This window comes from Heliangelus exortis, chromosome 5 (assembly GCF_036169615.1).
Source record: "Heliangelus exortis chromosome 5, bHelExo1.hap1, whole genome shotgun sequence".
Taxonomy (NCBI): domain Eukaryota; kingdom Metazoa; phylum Chordata; class Aves; order Apodiformes; family Trochilidae; genus Heliangelus; species Heliangelus exortis.
Genome location: NC_092426.1, coordinates 31,583,401 through 31,601,614, shown reverse-complemented (window position 1 = coordinate 31,601,614; position 18,214 = coordinate 31,583,401). Strand labels below are relative to the sequence as shown.

At 39.4% G+C, this 18,214-nt stretch overlaps 2 protein-coding genes across 2 annotated transcripts in view; one reads left to right on the top strand and one right to left on the bottom strand.

Moving 5' to 3' along the window:
• CHRM5 (cholinergic receptor muscarinic 5) overlaps positions 1 to 18,214 on the bottom strand; it is a 47,871-nt gene that overhangs the window by 6,632 nt on the left and 23,025 nt on the right. The gene's annotated exons all lie outside the window — the stretch shown is intronic.
• Positions 4,494 to 18,214, top strand: part of AVEN (apoptosis and caspase activation inhibitor) — an 87,515-nt gene continuing 73,794 nt past the window's right edge. The window contains exon 1 of the mRNA XM_071744345.1: positions 4,494 to 4,998. Within this exon, the coding sequence (XP_071600446.1) occupies positions 4,741 to 4,998 (258 nt within the window). The 5' untranslated portion in view covers positions 4,494 to 4,740. The remainder of the gene's footprint in view (positions 4,999 to 18,214) is intronic.

Below are 18,214 nucleotides of genomic sequence, written 5' to 3'. Positions count from 1 at the left end.
GTGTGGAAATGCAGGGTTTGTAGTCTGGGTGAGTGAATGGTAGGGTCAAGGAAAGAAAGGAGTAAACTGAGAGGAATCAGCAATGGATGATCACAGTGATGAAAAATGAAACAAGAAATTTAATACTTGCAGAAACAGTGAAGGGTGGAAATAGTATCACTGTTACACTATTAATGCATACATGCCTCTGATGTCCATACCTTCCTACTTTCTTCACTGCTGTTTTCTTGTCCCAGTGAACACGTCTGAATTAGGCAATTTGGTTCTCTCACCCACATTTGCTGGGGTTTGAGTCACTCCATCACATCAGATGCTGCTAATCACTTGCTCTCTGCTTAATTTTGCTACACTGTAATTTTGGATTATTCAAATAGTGGCTAGTTTTTAAAGTCAGAAATGAACAATAGATTATAACAGACTGTTTACTGGGCATCTAGCCAAGATAAAATCAGTAAGATGATCTTTTTTTCAAAGCAGACACAGGTTCTACTAAAATTATCACATAAATCACTCATTAAAGACCAACTCTAAGTATTTAGGATGCTCTCTGAATCAGATCTCTACTACATGGTCCTCTCTATCCATTCACACCACTTTTCTGTGTTTTCATCTTTCATACTAACTCTCTGAACATTATTTTCTCTGGTCTTGGCAAGTGTCTTTTATTAGCTGCAAGCTTTCACAGTCTATCTCTTTCCCACATGCCATCATCTATCTTTTGCACCAAGTATTTGTGTTCTCTCATCAGCTGAATACATCAATATTTTATAGCCACTTGTTGAATGTTCAGAAAAGCATCCTATTTTTTTTTGTTGTCCTTTTATTTGCTTTTGTTTCCTTCACTTCTGTCCCAGGTCTCCTAAGCATCCACAGAAGTGTATCATCTTTCTTCTTCAAACCCTCCCTAATGATTAGCTCTTGTGATGAAATTTGGTACCAGTACCTTTCCTGCTGTACTGAGACCACTGTCTACTGTAAAAACCAAAATGGTTCTCCTCCATCTGTGTGTGTCTGCCATCTCCTCTCTTATCTTTAGATGCTTGTGCATCAGTATTCTGTTTATACACAATGTATATTTAATTTAACTCAACAGGATTCTAATTCATATATAGTCCTTGCAGCCTAGTAATAATCATAAATATGCATATTGACCATCTGTATGCTTTGCTATCCACAGCCTTCAGAGCCCATCTAGCTGCCAAGAATAATTCAAGTGCCACAGCAGTCTTAATGAGCCCCATGCAAGGAAAGAAATTTTATATTGGTTCTGCATTCTGCAAATAATTCCTGAGCTGTCCTGATGGCTGGGCACACTGGCTTTACAAGTCTTTATGCAACCATTATGTATAGGAATACATTTAATGTGAAACAAAGGTGCTTGGAGCAGGCAGCTGAGCTGTGAGACATGAATCTGTGTATCTCTGTGCCCTCTTTTGACTTATCCTTTTTTTTCTGTGGACAGTCAGCACTGTTGTCCTGCACATCAACAGCCCTATGTGATTAAATTTTGAAGTGTGGCAGTGTGGTAATGGATTTGGTGTGGCAACATCAGGGGGCAGCAAGGGCTGGCTGCTCAGCAAGGAGAGGTGAGCCATGGGTGGAATATGAGACCAAGGCAGGAGCAGAGAGCACACTAAGAATTAGCAGGATGTGGAGCAGAACATTTGGGTCATGATCGGGGCCAGAGGCAAAGTTCAGATATAGTCTGATGATCACACAGGCCCATAGTGATGAGACAAGATTGAGATCAAGCCAGGAAGCCCAGACAGAAGGTCCAAATCAGGATCAGAGTCAGGAATGAGGAGATGGGAGACCAGCTGCAGATGGAGCTGCTGCCCAGCTGTGATGGAGCACAGACAAGGGCCAGCAGTACAGCCTCAGCTTAAAAGCAGTTCCCAAGGGAAAGGAGAGGGAAGCCCCTGCTTCCAGCTTTTTTTGACAATAGCTCTTACCAGCAGAGGAGTTAACCTTGGGCTTTTCTAACAAAACTCTAACATAACCAGTGGTGCTCCTAGAAGGAGGCTGTGCTCTGGGGCCCTGACAACTAACATAGCCGAAACACTGCCAGGGCTCATGACTATATTGCAAGTTGCAAGATTTTAGCACAGGCTAGAGGTGGTTTTGAAAAGGCACCAGCTATGAATGTCAGGCAGATGGATAAATCCCCTATCAACTTCTACCTTCGCCTAACACCCAGGTTAAGCAGCCACTTAGGATGATAACAGGAAACGGTTTGAACTTTCTGCCTATTTTTTTTGGAAGATGACACATTTCTCAGAAGAGGGGAGACTAGAAATTGCACAGATGCAGTGGTCTGTAATGCTTTGTCTTTTGGCATAGGTAGTGAGAATGTCCCCCTCTTAAGTGACTTACCCACCCTAACATTAGAATTTAGGAGGAAACACTTCTGAAGCTATCCAATGTGGGTTGCAGACTTCAGAGCAACATAAGTAACACAAATTGTTGTAATAACACAATTTTTCCTGGTCGGAACAGACATGGATGAAGAACCACTGGTACAGGAACCATAATTATTTCTAAATAAAAAGCACTCATCATCATGCAAAATTTTCCTTTCCTAATGCGCTGTTTTACTGTACTGCCTATAAAAATTGACAGTAACTAAGCTGCTAGTGAGCAAAGCTCTCCTGTTGGCATGCTCATCATTCTCATCATCTCTTCCTACCTTCTCTTCTCTATTTGTGCAACATGCAAGGCAATAGTGACTGTGAGTGAGACTTCTGTGTGCTATGGTGACATAATTTATATTGTCTATTATAAGACATGATAATAATAGGGAGATCAACATTTAATTACAGAATCAAAACGCACATGTACAGTATCATGACTTCGCTATCTGTCTCATAATTATTGATGCATGAACTTCACGCTTGAGCGTAGTAATGCTATTTGCTATTTGTTGCCAAATAGTGGTATTTTTTTCAAGCTAGCTGTAAGTATTAATTAATATGAGCTGTTAAATTTGTACATACAGTCATCTTACAGTTATCTGCAGGCAGATTGTTCGTGTCACAGATTAATTGCATCACAGATGCAGGCACAGCTTGGGTTCGCCAAGTTTGATCAGCTCGAGCTCAGCACTGGGTCTGCCAGGCCTGTGCTGGCTGCACAAGGAATGGTTCAGCTGCCTTTGCAATGTGCGTGCCAGTGCTGCTCCCTGCTACTTGATTTATTTGCTTGTGTTGTACTGGGATCTTGCTAGGCTAATTCACTGATTTGCTGCACCCTACACCCCGGGACTAACCCCTTACCACAGGTAATACAGGGATACTGCAGCCCATGGTATCACGGCACGGGAGTTTTGAACACTGTTTGCTGTCGGGACTGCTGTGGAGACACCAAATTGATGTTTTAATGTGACCTGTCAGATGACAGCCTGCGTGCTCAAGAGCAATAGGGCCAGCCTGCTCTCAGGGAATGGTGAGCTTTCCTGAGGACAGCATGGGTGCCCACCTAGTTGAAGCAGAGCAGGACCAACCATTCTGGCTCTACAGCACAAAGTGCTTCCTGTCTCCCTGCTCTGTGTCCTTAGAGCAAAATACTCCTCAGGAGGCTGCAGTGACACCTCACGTGCTTGGCAGCGTGCGGACATGTGCGCAACACCCTGTCAGGTAGGGCTCGGTTGCTTTTTCCCTCATTTGCTATATAAAGCTAACTTTAGGTCCTGTACTTGGGTCACAACAACCCCTTGCATTGCTACAGGCATGGGGAAGCAGGAGGACAAAGGAGGGGATGGTTTCCCTGTACTTGGGGCTGGTGAGGCCGCACCTCAAATACTGTGTTCAGCTTTGGGCCCACCGCTACCAGACATTGAGGTGCCGGAGGTGTCTGAGGTGTCCAGAGAAGGGCAACGAAGCTGGTGAGGGGTTCTGGACCACAAGTCCCATGAGGAGAGGCTGAGTGAACCGGTGGTGTCCAGTCTGGAGCAAGGGAGATTAATGGAGAACTTTTTGGTGTCTGTAACTACCTAAAAGGAGGCTGTAGCGAGGTGGGCTTTGGACTCCTCCCCTGCATATCAAGCAACAGGACAAGGGGAAATGGTCTTAAGTTGTGCAAATGGAAATTGAGATATTTAAAAGAAACTTCTTCACTGTAAAGGGTATTTAGCCACTGGAACAGTCTGCCCAGGGAGGCGGTTGAATCACCATCTCTGGAGAGTTTAAAAAAGATGCATAGATGTGGTACTCAGGGACACAGTTTAAGCACTGGACCTGGTTGGTAGAGGTAATTGTTGGTAAAAGACAGGTTATGGTTGGACTCAGTGACCTCAAAAGGCCTTTTCCCACACAAATGAGTCTATGATTTGTAAGGCTTTAGCTAAGAGTTCTATTTTCTAAGCATTAAATGCATTTCTGTTTGAGATACACGTGGAAAGCTCTTTGTTTTCCACTCCTCGTTCTCTGAGATCTGCAAAGCGCCCATGGGCAAACACCTCCCAGGTGCCGGCCCCAGGAAGAGGGGGGCAGGCGGCGGGTCCCCTACCCCGGGTATGGCCGGGCCCGCAGCCGGGCCCCGCAGCGGTGTCCAGGGCCGGGCCGCCGGGGCTGCGCTGCCGCCCGCCATCGGCCGGAGCTGCGGGCAGGGGGAGCTCCTGAGGCCACGGGCGGCGCCGCCATTTCCTTCGCTCTCAACGCCGCACTCTTTCCGGGAGTAGGCGGGGACCGGCGCGGCACAGGCCGGCCCGGGCACGGCGGGACGGGGGAAAGGCGCAGCCCGGCCATGCAGCCTGAGCGGGGCGGCAGCCGACCCCGCAGGGAAGGGGACCGGCACGGTCGGCGGCGGCCTGGAGGCGGGGAGCGGGCGGCCGAAGCGGCGACCGAAAGGAAAAGCGTGGACGAGGACGGCCACAGCCGCGGAGGAGGCGGAAGCCGGGGAAGAGGCGGCGCTCATGGGCACCGGGGAGGCGGGGGCCGGGGCAGGCGTGAGCCCCGAGGTCGTGGAGCACCAGCACCGCCCACCGCCCATCAGCACCGGCGGGTAAGCAGGAGGAGAGCCCGTCCCCCGCCGGAACGGGGGAGGCGGGGCTGGACCGAACCGAGCGCAGGGGAGCTCAGAGGCAGCCACCAGGGTTGGGGAGCAAGTGTTCCCTTTCCTCCTCTGCTCCTTCTCTTCCCGAGGTGGAGCCGGGCTGATCCCCGGTAGCCTCCGGCATCTCCGGGCAGCTGCAAGGGAAGGGGTGTGAGGTGGTGGCTCTGCCAGCGTTCCTCCGAGGGACAGCTCGGCATCCGCACCCGTCCTCTGCCCCGTCTCCCTCCCCTGAAACAGCGGCAGCCTGCACCTGCGTTCATATTTGGTGCTCAGCACCACAAGTATCTTTTGAAAAATGCATCCGAAGAAGACCTCTCTATTAGCAAATAGAGGTGCAGAAATGCTGAGTATTTTTGGCACACTTGGTTAGAAATCGAAACGAGCACGTGTCTTGTTCAGCCAGCGGTACTGCCAGTGTAGATGTGGAAATATTAACACGCTTACGTTAACAGAATTTGTATCTTTGATTCACTGAGACGTATTTTGTCATTAATCTAAGTCGTTGGTTGTGTTTTGACTAATCAGAAAGTGATTTAGCAGATTAAATGTAGCACAGATATACCTAATTGTACCAAAACTACCTCTTCGTTTTCCTGTGGAGATGTTAAAATGCTTCCTACAACCCAACGTGCTATAAAATCAACACTGCCTTTATAAACAGTTTCCATACATAAGTGCTTTGACAGCACTACGTTCGGATTAACTTGTTTGCATTAGTGTCGTTACAATATAGAAATAATGGTGTCCCCGGATTGGCAAAAACATTACAATGACAACCTGTGATAGTGATTGATGTTGGCAGGACTGGGAGTCCTTATGTAGATGGGCCAGCAGCTGCCCCATTTTCAGCATCATGTTGATTAGATTCACTTTGACTCTCATGATGCCATGGCTTCAATCAGACCCAGGCAGTGTTTTATCTGTATTAGAAGTACTGTGGTTGTTGCCAGATTTAAATAATGTAAAATATTCATCACCTTTTTCATTGTCTTTAGATACATAGATGCAGCTGGATTGGTAATGTTACCTAGAGTGCTGGATGGTAATTCCATTTGTAAGCAGTATAAACTGCTTGAGTTCATACTGACTTGTGCACATAGGTTTGAATTCTGGATGTGAAAAAACAGTGCTTCCTCATGAGCCACAGAGTTGTAGAGAGGGAAATTGAGCATCTGTCTTAGCTGAGGAAACTTCTCCCCAGGACTGATATTTTTTTTTTCCAAGTCATTCAACTATTTGTTACTAAGTTGAAATACACTTTTGTCTGTGTTTTCTCTGGTACTGTTGACCCAGCAGGACCCGTCTATTAATTTAAAAGTTGTGCTCAGGAAGGGAATGAAGTTTACATGCATTTATTTTGGCCTGAATTACTGTTTGAACTATTTCAGGAAGCAATTAAAAGTTTTTCTTTTGGGACTATTTACAATATCCTTTGCCTGATCACTAGGTTAGTGATTTAGATATGCTCTTCATCTTAGTTGAGCACAGTTCCTTAGTCTTCTCTTGGTTCTGCAAAGTGATTTGTTTTATTCAAATGCACCATCTCACTGAGAGTGTTTGACCCACAGTAAGCAAAGAGGAGACCCCACTGACTTTCAGCAACAGGCATTGCATCTTCTCAAGTGGTGATGTGTAAACTGCAAACCTGGAGGGCTGGGTAATAACACAGGGACTGTGAGTCATCTAATCACTTTCCTTACTTTGTGCTGAGAAGCTGGAATCTCCTCTGAAAATCTGCTTTCTGTTTTTCAAATGGGCCTGGAAATTCCCTGGAGAAAGGAATTTGTAATATGTAGAATTTACAAGGGCAATTCTAGCCCTTTGGGTTTGTCACGGCCCAAACCAGGACAGGGTTTCTAGGGTAAAAATCGTGATTTCTTCACTACTGGTGTAAACTTGGCATTTTTTAGGTATTTTCTAGATTTGGATCATTTTAGTATTAAATTTAGTGTATTATATCATTTAGTATATAATCAGGATTTAGATGACTTGGTATTATTTCCTGAAAATCATTTTAAGTCTAGGTTCTTCTATAGTTTTAAAACCATGCTAAATTTATATTTTAGTTTATACCCCATTTGCTGCTAAGCTTGATTTTTAAGCAGTTCTTTGTTGCTGGGGCTTTTGTTGTTGCCTGAAAAGTTTCTTCTTCTTTATTACATCTTTTATTATTAAAAGTTTTATGACAAAATGTAGATCAAATTGTATTAAGTAACTGGACTTGGATTTGTTGAGCTATTGACAGAGCAGTAATGGTAGGTGAATACATTCTGTAAAGTGTAATAAGAGTGTTAATGAAAACAAACTTCATTAAAAACTTTTTAAAATACTTAATTTTCACAGTGAAGCATAAATTGGCATTAAATTGCATAATAATTTGGCAGCAATGTTTCTTAAGCAAGTTGCATTAGTTTTAAACCACTATTCATCTTCAAATTTTGGGTTTTGGGTGTTTTAATTTAATAGTTCTTAAGCTTGGTTTTGAAGCTACATGAGGACATTATTTTCAACTTGTACAACAGGGAGAAGAAAATATAGTGGTAACGTGTTTGGTTCTCAGGTTTTTGTGGACCATTGAAATCTGGGTGTCACTTGACACGTTTTACACTACAGTAAGTGTACTGTAGTTCTTTGGGTTTAGTAATGGGTCTGTCAAAACCCAATACTTGCTGAATCAGATCTCCCCTTCTCTGCTGGGTGCTACTTGTAAATAATTGACTTACTCACACCCTGCGTGGTAGATCCAGCTGTGGATCAGGGTGTTAAAGATGAAAGCTTTCATGAGTTCTTTCTGCTTCAGAGATAGCTCTCTGAGGAACTCCCCAGCTCTGCTCTTGAACCTCTCTCAAACATGCAGTTGATTTAGAAACCGTAAGGAAATGTGTTCTTATTCCTTGTGAGGAGGGAAAAGGGTCTTGCACTTGTTAGATCTTTTTGTAACTAGTGTGCATGTTGTCTGCAACCGTCTTGGTTATTGAAGATTTTGTGTCTTCCCTTAGAAAAATGAATTCATGTCTAATTATGACCATCTGGTTTACCAAATGGCAGATTGCTTTTTAGATCTGTCATCTTGAATCATTTTCCATTGTCTCTGTCTGCTTTTTTTTGCTTTTTTTTAATTTTGTTTTGTTCTATTTAACATGGAATAGATTACATTTGCAATTACTTGTTTTTGTGCAATAAAGCCTAAAGTAAAAGGTCCAATTGATACTGTGACAAATTAATTTTCTTACATACTGTCAGAATTTTTAAATTGCTTTTTCTATGAAATATAATTACTAAAACAAAAACTACTTGCTAAAATTGTAGATATCATGGTGAGTTTTATTTTGATCGTCCTTGACCTCATCCTTGTATGGGTGGCTTAAGGAGACTGCGTTTTTTTGTCCTGCATTGCAATTGAAATTTACAAAGTATTCTTTTAACTTTCTTTTCAGTGATACACTGTGCATGTGATGCATACTTATGGCTAGTTCCAAAATGACATAATATTTATTTAGCATTTATTAGATCTTCATTCTTTCTACACATAGGACTGATTTAAGAGATGATGTCAGTGTTAGTCTCAGCAAGTGCAAACAGCAATCTGTTCATAGGCATGGCAACAAAAGCTTGGATTTTTCAAATACAGATATATTTGATTTTCCTTAGAGTGCTGTAACAGACCTTGCACAGATATGACAAAAATAGATTTCTGGATCTTGAACACAATAAATCTTTTGACATTTCATGTTAATGTTCTCAAAAGCAACTAGGAAAATCGTACCAAAGTAAATGGATATCAGTTTGTGAGCTGCACTTTGTGAGCTGCACTGCGAGGTGCAAAGAACTTCCTGCTCAGGAGTTTCTCTTCTGTGACGAGGTGTGAAGAGGCACTAATTTATTGTGAATATGAAGTGTGGATTATTTTATTTTGAGTGTGTTGATTTACACTGGGTCTCTTGAAAACTGTGTGAACAAGTGGTTGGAAACTTCTTTAGGGTTGGTTTCATGTCAAACTGGTGTTTGTTAGATGGGATTCTGCAAGCCTTCAAGATGTATCTAGGTTCATGTTCCATGATTTATTCATTCTGTCTTAATAATTTTAATCAAGGAGTAAAATATACAGTGTTAAAATTTTCCAAGAGTGCTAAACTGGAAGATTAGGCAGGAGGGTGAAGCACAGAACACAATCTCAACAAATTGGAGAATTAGCCTGCAGTATGCTGTAATTCAAGGTCAAATATGACACAAGTACATCTAGGTAGGAAAAATCTGCAGAGATTTTTAACCAGTGTATGACTGGTTAGGCTGCAATTTTAAGGAAATGAACCGAAAGTTAAAAAAATCGAAGTATCAATTAACAATACATTCACACTGAAGAACTGGTTCTATTTCTGCAAGATTTGGATCAGCTGGGTAAAATTTAGAGGGAAGGAATAAAGATGTGAAGTCTAGAAGATACTAATGAGGAGGAAAGGTTGGAAGACCTGGTTGTATTTTGGGTTTTTTGTTTGTTTTGTATTGTTTTCTTGTTGTTTTGGTTTTGGATTTTGTCTGGTGAATGGGATACCTAGGAGAAGCCTGGGGTAGCAGCGTTCCAGCAAGTAGAAAGGTTGCTGAAAATGTATCCATTTTAGGCAGGATAAGAAGAAAAACATTATTATTATGAAGAAGGTTTAATTTGGGCATTGTGAATAAAAATTGTGACTGAGAGGGAAGATACATTGTGTAATGCATTGCGTAGGAAGTGTATGAATATCAGTAGAGAAAAGTATTGTCAGAGGTTTTAAGAGTATGACAAAGGTTACTTTCTCTGCTCAGTAGAGCTGCTGTGTTATTGCTTGGCATAATCCTTTTTTTTTTTTTTTTTTTTTTTCCTTTTATTTTTTCAAGGCTGTCTTAGCACGGGAAAAAGGTAAACAGTTTTTATCCATCCAAAGTTAATTTATTCTTTTCAGTTTCTGGACAATAGAGAAAGCTGCTTTTCACAGTGCTTCACTGCTTTTCAAAGTGCTGGCAACTGCAGTGTTTTATAATAATACCTGATTATTTAGTGTGCTATGGTTTAGAGATATTTATTGTTAGTCCTTCGGGTTATTTGGCCAATTTCTCTGCTGATTTTATTTGAGACATTTGTACTTAAAACATCCACATCCACTCAGGTGGACATACAGCATCATTGCTTCATTGCTGCATAAAAGCTTAATGTCTGACTTCTTTTTATTGTTTGTTTGGTTTGGTTTGGTTTTTCGAAACTTCCTTGGAAAGAGCTTCAGTGGTTTTTTTATAGGTTTGTTTGCTGAACATTTCTGTCCTCCTTTACTGAAATGTTTCTCTTCCTCTATTTTTCTCCCTTCAAGTCTCTGGGGTGGTAATTTGGTAACTTTTGAACAGGTTGTCCTGTAAATGTGCTAGCTTAAACAAAGAAATTCATTAAGTCTATAGTTTGTTAATTATATGACCCACAACTTTCAATTATTACCTTACTTTTAATTATCCCATAATTTAATTATCACATAAATTGAGGTGAATTTTATTCAGAGAAAGTGTAAACTGGTAATATCTTAAATATCAGAGAAGATCTCCCAAGAACGCCACATCATATTTAGCCAAACATTTTTTAATTTAGGGCATAACTAACACTATGCATTTAACAATCCATCCATCCATCCATCCATCCATCCATCCATCCATCCATCCATCCATCCATCCACATTAAAGTAGGTTTTGGCGATGAAACAAGTGACCAGGAGGTGGGGCAGGCAGCCTGTCTGTCGTTGCTGGTGGCTGCCAGAAGGTGGGGTGGGAAGGTTTTTCTCCTTTCAGAATGGCATTTTCTCAACATAAAGCGGGGCACTGGAAAATCACATACACGTGTGAATTATTGTAAGTTGCTGCTGGGTATTTGTGCCAAACACAAATTTCCCTCCTCTGAAGGAAAGTTATTTCTAGCAAAAGAACGCATAGGAATTCTGAACAGTTCTGTGGTGAATAGTTAAGTCCCAGAAACCATCATACAGGGTTTTGTATCTCATAAAGTGACAGATAAGAGGTATTTAAGCTGAAGAATACATAAATTTGCAGAAATAATGAAATTGGATTTTTTTTTTTAATACAGTACTGCTTCTGTTTTCCTTACAAAACTAACAAGGTGGTTTCAGGAGCCCTGTTATGGGGTTCCAGTCAGTCTAATCATGCTGCACAACCTTTTGTAGCTATCAGAAAGTTTCACTGTATTTTAAAGAAACAAACAACAAAAAAAAAAATGCTGATTATCAGTATTGATTTAGAGCTTTCTAATAAGTACAGAGGAGTATTTCTTGCAGGTTTTGTAATCAAAGGATTTCAGGCCTGTGTGATTTAGTGTTCTATGTTAAGGCACAGAGGACACCCATTTTATGTTAAGGCACAGAGGACATCCATTTCCCACGTTCTTTCATATATGTGATTCTTCTGTATTTTTATATGCATGTGGGGTTTTTTTGTGTTCTGTTTTGTTGTTTTTTTTTTTTCTTAAATAATGTTTTAACTCTTCTGCAGGCAGATTTAACAATACAGCCTGCTGGTAAAACCCATTAGGTTCTGGGTGAGAACCTTGCCTCAAGGTCCTGTTTCTATTCCTGCTTCACTTTTCCCAGAGGGTAATTGTACAGTTACAGACTGTACAGAATCTCTTTAACCCTGAAACAGCCAGATCCCTGTCTTGTAGAGCACAGGCTGAGGATTCTGGGGCACAGCTCTGCTGAAGCTGCTGTTCAGTTGCAGAGATGTGAGGCCTTCAGCTTTTTTCTGTTTGCCTGGCAAAATAAGGGTTTGTTATATGATGGTTTTTCTTTTTTAATTTCTGTATTTTGTTTCAGGCTGTAGCTCTGCTGACTTCCCTGGCTCATTATGTTCCTGTTACCTTGTAACAGTAGGTGGCACACCCGTAGAAGGAACCGAACCTGTTATTTCATGTTGGTTTTCTGCAGCTGCAGTAATGCTTTTTTGGGGGAGGAAACTTTAGTTATACTCTTGGATCTACAAGTTACATGTTGTAGAGAGCTATGGTTCACACCAGGTCATAGTGGCATGACTAATCTATTTGAATTACCCATAAAACATTTTGTAAATCAAAGGGAGAGAACTATTGTTTGCTATTGAAATTAGGAAGGCAGCTTCTAGAACCGTACTTGGCAAGTTGTGGAGCAGTGATGATTTTATGTAAAAGCTTCAAGAACAAATATCTTTCTTGTGCCCTTCATGAGATGTTTTTCCTTTTATCTGGAGCATTATTCCTGTTATTCAAAACATCTAGCTCACCCAGAGTGCTGGGTTACAGAATCCAACATTTATGAAGCAGTCTTAGGATTTCATCCCTCTTTCAAAAATTCTCATCATGTACAAGAAAGACTAAAAGCTTTTTTCTTCATGCTACCTGTTCTTTCAGGTGCCCTTTCTGCTAACTAAGCTTCTCTTTAGCTTTGGTAGATCTCTCTAAAGGTCACCAATAGAGCAAACCAGTGAAGAGGATTATTCTTTGCAGGGATATTTTTCCACTTTTCATGAAAGAACCTCTCTTGAGGCTTTTCTTTCCTTTTTCTAAAGAAAAAATATCCCAAATGCGTTAGTTTTTTTTCTTTTTGCCTCATGTTGAAGAAATGGTTTATAACAGAAATTTGAACATGTATTGGAAGAGCTATGATGTCTAAGTGAGCAAAAAGGAAGAAAATTGCTTCAGTTGCTTCTGTTAATGAGAGGAAATGTCTAAAAAAGACTGGACACTCATTCCAAATCCATCAATAGGTTAACATACCAGTGATAAGACTTAACATAAAAAAACAGGTGTATGCTCTCATCTTCATACTCTCATACTTTTGAAGAATAATTTTTAACTTTGTCATGTGTGTCACTAATGATGGAATAAGCTTAACATTTCACAAGACATTTTATTGTTGAAAAATCATAAAGTTCAATGCACAAAGATTTTTTTTGGTCTTCACATTTCATTGGATGTAGTCTGGAAAAAATAAAAGTGCAAAAGGATTTGCAAATGCCTTTACTGACTTGTCTAAGCTGACTGCCAAGAATTGCAATTAAGTGACTTTTACAAATGCTTGTTTTCTGGAGGATAATTGGAAGGGAAAAACATCTTATCTAAATTATGTGAAACCCTGAATGAGGAAGTATAATCAGAAGTTTTTTAATTATTTTCAGTGAGCCAGCAAAGCAGGTTGATGTGCTTATCAATTTGTTTATTTTCTTGCCTTATTTTATCCTTGTTAGCCACTGAAAACGCTGTTTGTGATGAAAAAAAAATGTCTAGATGTCTCAAGAAGTAATCTATTATTTTCATCTCTTTCTCAAAATATGTAGCAAAATCATCCTTGTGTCTTCCAGTCTACTTTGGAAATAGCTTCTGCATAAGGTTACAGCACCATTGGCACTGAAGCTTTTGTGTAAAAAGGCAGTCAGTGGACACAGAGCAGGTTTTAGATGCAGAGAGTAGAGATGTGAAATTTGTCAGTAGCATGTGAAATTATAATTAGAAAATGTCAGTATATTAGTAAGGAAAGATGAAAAACGTGGGGGCTGTGCTACTGACAGTGGTGCAGACTTAGTAAAAGCTGGTAGGAAAGCAGAATGCTGTCCTTTTGAATTTCTTATATAGTACCTTTTTAGGTTTTCATATTAGTACAATGTGTCCTTTTACAGCTTTAATTTTCATCGAGTATTTTGGTGCTTGCAATGTGCTGTTATTGTGTGATGGTTGATCTGAAGGTCACAGATGTTGGGTGTTTTAATTTAAATCCAAGATAAAATCTCCCACTGTTAACTAACCACCTATATTTGCATACTAAACCTCTAAAATGATGGATTACATCTCTCAGTGACTATCTTACAGCAGTAACTGAAAAAGGGGACTAAAACCAGTTGCAAATGTTCTGAAGTTCATGTTGAAAATTTTACCAATTGACGTAAATATTTGTAGCAAAGAATCTTTTTTAATGTTTGTGTTAAAAATCTGTGACTGACAAACACCACCTGTGTATCCATGTGTATTATGTGGAACAGGAATAGTAATGGAGAATCTGCAAGTCTTTAATGGAAAGAGAAAACAAAATTGCCTTTAGATAAACATGTTTAATGCTGCAGGAAATAAAAGCCAAGGATCTGGCTTACCCCTACGCTTCACCAACCTAGCAGAAAACTGCTGCCTGATATGAAGGAAGGACCTGCTTCCCAGATCCCATGTTTCATGGCTGCCTTCCAGCCCTTCTAAGCATTATTTGTGCTTGTCTGATTCTGCTGTGAATTGATAGAAGGAACTTAAGCTGGAAGAAGGTTAACAGAAGAAGAAAACTATTGATTATCTATCTGCCAGTTTAGGTGTACAGTTTTAAAGAATACTGCCCTGTTTGATGTCTTTCAGAATTTTTTCTTTCTTTAATGCTGTGCCCATTGAAAATATAACAGTGTGGGTGAAGATCACCAGTTCCTGTTTGAAATCCATAGAGAAATAATGTCTTACTCTGTGTGTTTGTGTGGTGGGTTTTTTTGTGTGTGTGTGAAAATCCCTGAACTTTTAACTTGGTACTAAATATTATAAACTATTTTTTAATTTAAAGGTAGGAAATAATTATCTTTTAATTCAAATGCAATTTAAGTTTTGGAGAACTCTCTTTGTGAATAATATAACATAGCTGAATCTTATGAAGGGTCAGGGTTTCTTGTGGCAAAAAAATGATCTATTGATAAGCTATAATGTATATTTCCTTGCATGAGAAACCTTTAAGCTTCTTCAACCTGATGGTTGTGGTAGGGAGTTGCAAGACTTCTGTTGGTTTTGTTCTAAAACTGCCTGTGTGTAGGGAGTGTTAATAAATATCAGACTTATCTGTATAACTGAGGTGTTCTCTAAACTTTACTCTTTTGAGTAGATACTGAGATTATGAAATAATAGGATCAAGACTCAAATTTTTCTGTTCTGCATATGGATGCTGCTTGGAGTGAACTTTATGCATAATTTGTTGTACTTGATCATTGATTCTGTTGCAGAAGTACAAAGCTTTTTAATACATCTGAGCTTATAAGTGATATGTTTATTGAGGGAGGCTGGCTTGTTGACTGATGAGGACCAGTAAAATAGAAATAACCTTCAAAAAGTCTGTTATTGAACTGCTGAGGTGAATATTTACCCTCTGTAGAGTTTGATTCCTTGGAGTTACAGAACTCCTTATCTGTGTTTATTACAAGTTATTGTTAACGCTGCTAATACAACTGCTTTTGTAATTTTGGAAGTGCTAGAATAAAATAAAAAAAAAATTAAATACTATGTATCAGATATACTGTTGGAGGTTCTTAAGCCCAGGGAGGACAAAGTGCCAACCTGTTTGCTCTGATTTTGGTTTCGACCTTTTTTTGAGTAGCTGGTTGAACAAGATGACCTCTTGCTATCCTTTTCAGCTTGGATTAGTCCATAATACTGTGAACTTAACACAAGAATTGAATACATTTCTGAACTCAGGATACTTCTATTTAGGAACGACAGATTTGGCGAGAACAAATAACTTTCTGCAGAAATTTTCCTTAACTATATAAAATACCAAGTGCAATTTGGTTTTAGATTATGGCCTACAACATTAACATATGTGGATCCATATGTATGCAATATAGAAACCCCCTGACTTTGACAAATACAGCCTGTATGTAGGAACAATCAGTAATCTGACTCAAAGTGCTACAACCTCTGTGGCAATACACTTGGTAAGGTTTTATTGAAATATGTTATTGCTGTCAAGACAGAGGCTTCTGTTGTAGGTTTGTACTTGTATTTTTGAAGGTTTGTAAGGAAAACATTCAGCTTTTTAAAATTACTGTCAATTTGAAAATAGTAGAGCTGCCAAGTTTTGTGCAGGTCTGTGCTACAACTTTTTATTAATTGTTTGATGAATTTTCATGGTTGCTGGTAACTTTCCTGCAAGGAACTGAATTGAAGGACCTATACAATTGATTTTCTGTTGGTGGAAATGTATTGGCTTGGCAAGTTCAGGAAATCAAAGTCTCTTTATCTATAGACAGCAGCTGGACAAGCTTTCTACAGGCTCTTTGCTCGCAGCGGGGTTCCACTGTGGGGAGGGGAGGCAAAGGTCTGCAGTAAACACAGCTTGGTGATTCTCTGCTGAGTTTCCCAATTAGTGCAGAATTAGTACTGGATGTATAAAGATACTGTTCTCACAACATGCCCCATCAAATATCCTGCCTTGGAGTTCTAATCTAAATGAGTAGAGGTAAATTTTACCTAGTGGCTTTGTAGGTTGTATCTAATAAGCAAAGTTTTGAAATACGCAGATTCCAAAATAAATACTTAGTTTACAGGCTTTACCCTGAATGATAGAGAATACTGCTTTTGAGACTTTCTCTCCGTGAATGTGCATTGCAGGGTTATTAAGTTTATCTGCAAGCCAACAGTTTTCAGACTGGGTCTTCAGAAGATGCAATACACAGCTTCAGTGGTGTGTACTCGGGGCTGGTTCATTTTGCCTCTGTAAGCCACCTGTTTGAAGGGCTGTGCAGCTAATCGTGTGCTAGCAGGTTACAGAGGTATTCCTGAGATAGCAGTGGAAAGTGAACATCAGAATTTATGGAATCTTTTTTAGTTCTTTGAAAGGGAAGATCGTCTGCCATTTAAATGAGTAGTCACAAACATAATAACCAAGCTGTTTGCTTCTTGGCTGATTTTTTGTTCGTTGGGTTTTTTTTTTTGTTTTGTTTTGGTTTGGTTTTTTGTTTTTTTTTTGTGTGTGTGTGACTCAATGAGTCTAAGGGAGAGATTTAGTTCCTAATAGAAGCTGTTGTTCCAGTTCAGTGGGGCAAAAGATTTGTATGAAATATTGTTATATCTTGTGGAAATATTAATCATGATCTCTGAGAAAGATGAAGTGTATGACGTGGAGCCTCCTGGCACTTGATGGTGTTACTGTACTGAATGCAAAGAATATTTTCAAAGGTGTTTGTTTTCTCAATTAAAGAGTAATGAGAAAACAGTCTCTTTCATTTGAAGTTTTTAATCAGTTCCAATTATTTGCATCTCTTAGACAGAATAAGCAGGAACTTATAAGGAAAATAATTTGGTGGGCAAGATTATTATCTTTACTTTTTTTATTGTTACTGTGGTCAGACTTAATACCTATTGAAAACAATTCACTATGGGAAAGCTAACAGCTCACAGTGTTTGGAAGGTATTGCTGAGTATTATTACAAAATACTATTTTGCATGGAAGAAGCTATTGTACTATTGTGTTTGGAAGAAGCTGTTATCACTGCATTAGAAATCCTTATTTTTCAGGGAAATCTACAAATCTTTCCATTTACTTTTCTAAAATCTTGGTTAAGAGTAGTAAGAATAGTTTGAGGGATTGTACTCCACTCTTCCTTTTTACTGACATTTTTATATTGTTCTAACTCTTTTTTTTTTTTTTTTTTTTTTTCTGTACAATAATTTATCATTACTATTCCTAGATAGAGAAAGCAATGTGTTAGCATGCTTCATGGGATTTTCCCAGATAATGGAATATGTATATAATGCACTGACAGACTTGTTTGCCTCATTTATTCACTTCTGGGTTTTTTGTGTTTTGTTTTTATTTTTAAAACCAAATTGTTGCTTTCCTGTGTCACTGTGAATTGCATTTCAAATTCTGTCACTGCATCTCATCTGTCTGTCTAGGTAGCATCATAAAGATAACATTCTGTATTATTTCTTATTGGTAAGGAGATCTTTGTTCTAAACATCTACAACTTTTATGAGTATCGATAAAACTTCACCGGTATTTTGTTTGTTGGAAAATAATAGCATTAATCTAAGAAATACATTTAAAAATGCAGTTCTCTTTTTGTTTGCCGTAACTCTGAATATATATTCTGTTTCTTCAATACACTACACAGTTTGTGTTTTAGAGAAGGTTGGCAAAGGAATATATTAATAAATCTCAACTTACAAGGCAGAGAAGAGGGCATCAAAACACCTCGTTTGAAAGAATATTATTCTATATATAACTATCATAAGGTGTAAGCCTGTCAGTCCTTCTGATAGAGAAAATTAAGCTGTTTAATCAGCACTGTTCCAAAAAAAAAAAAAAAAAAAAAAAAGTCTTTTTGAGATTGTGTTGTGTTCATATTGTGTTAGGATAATGCCTGGTGT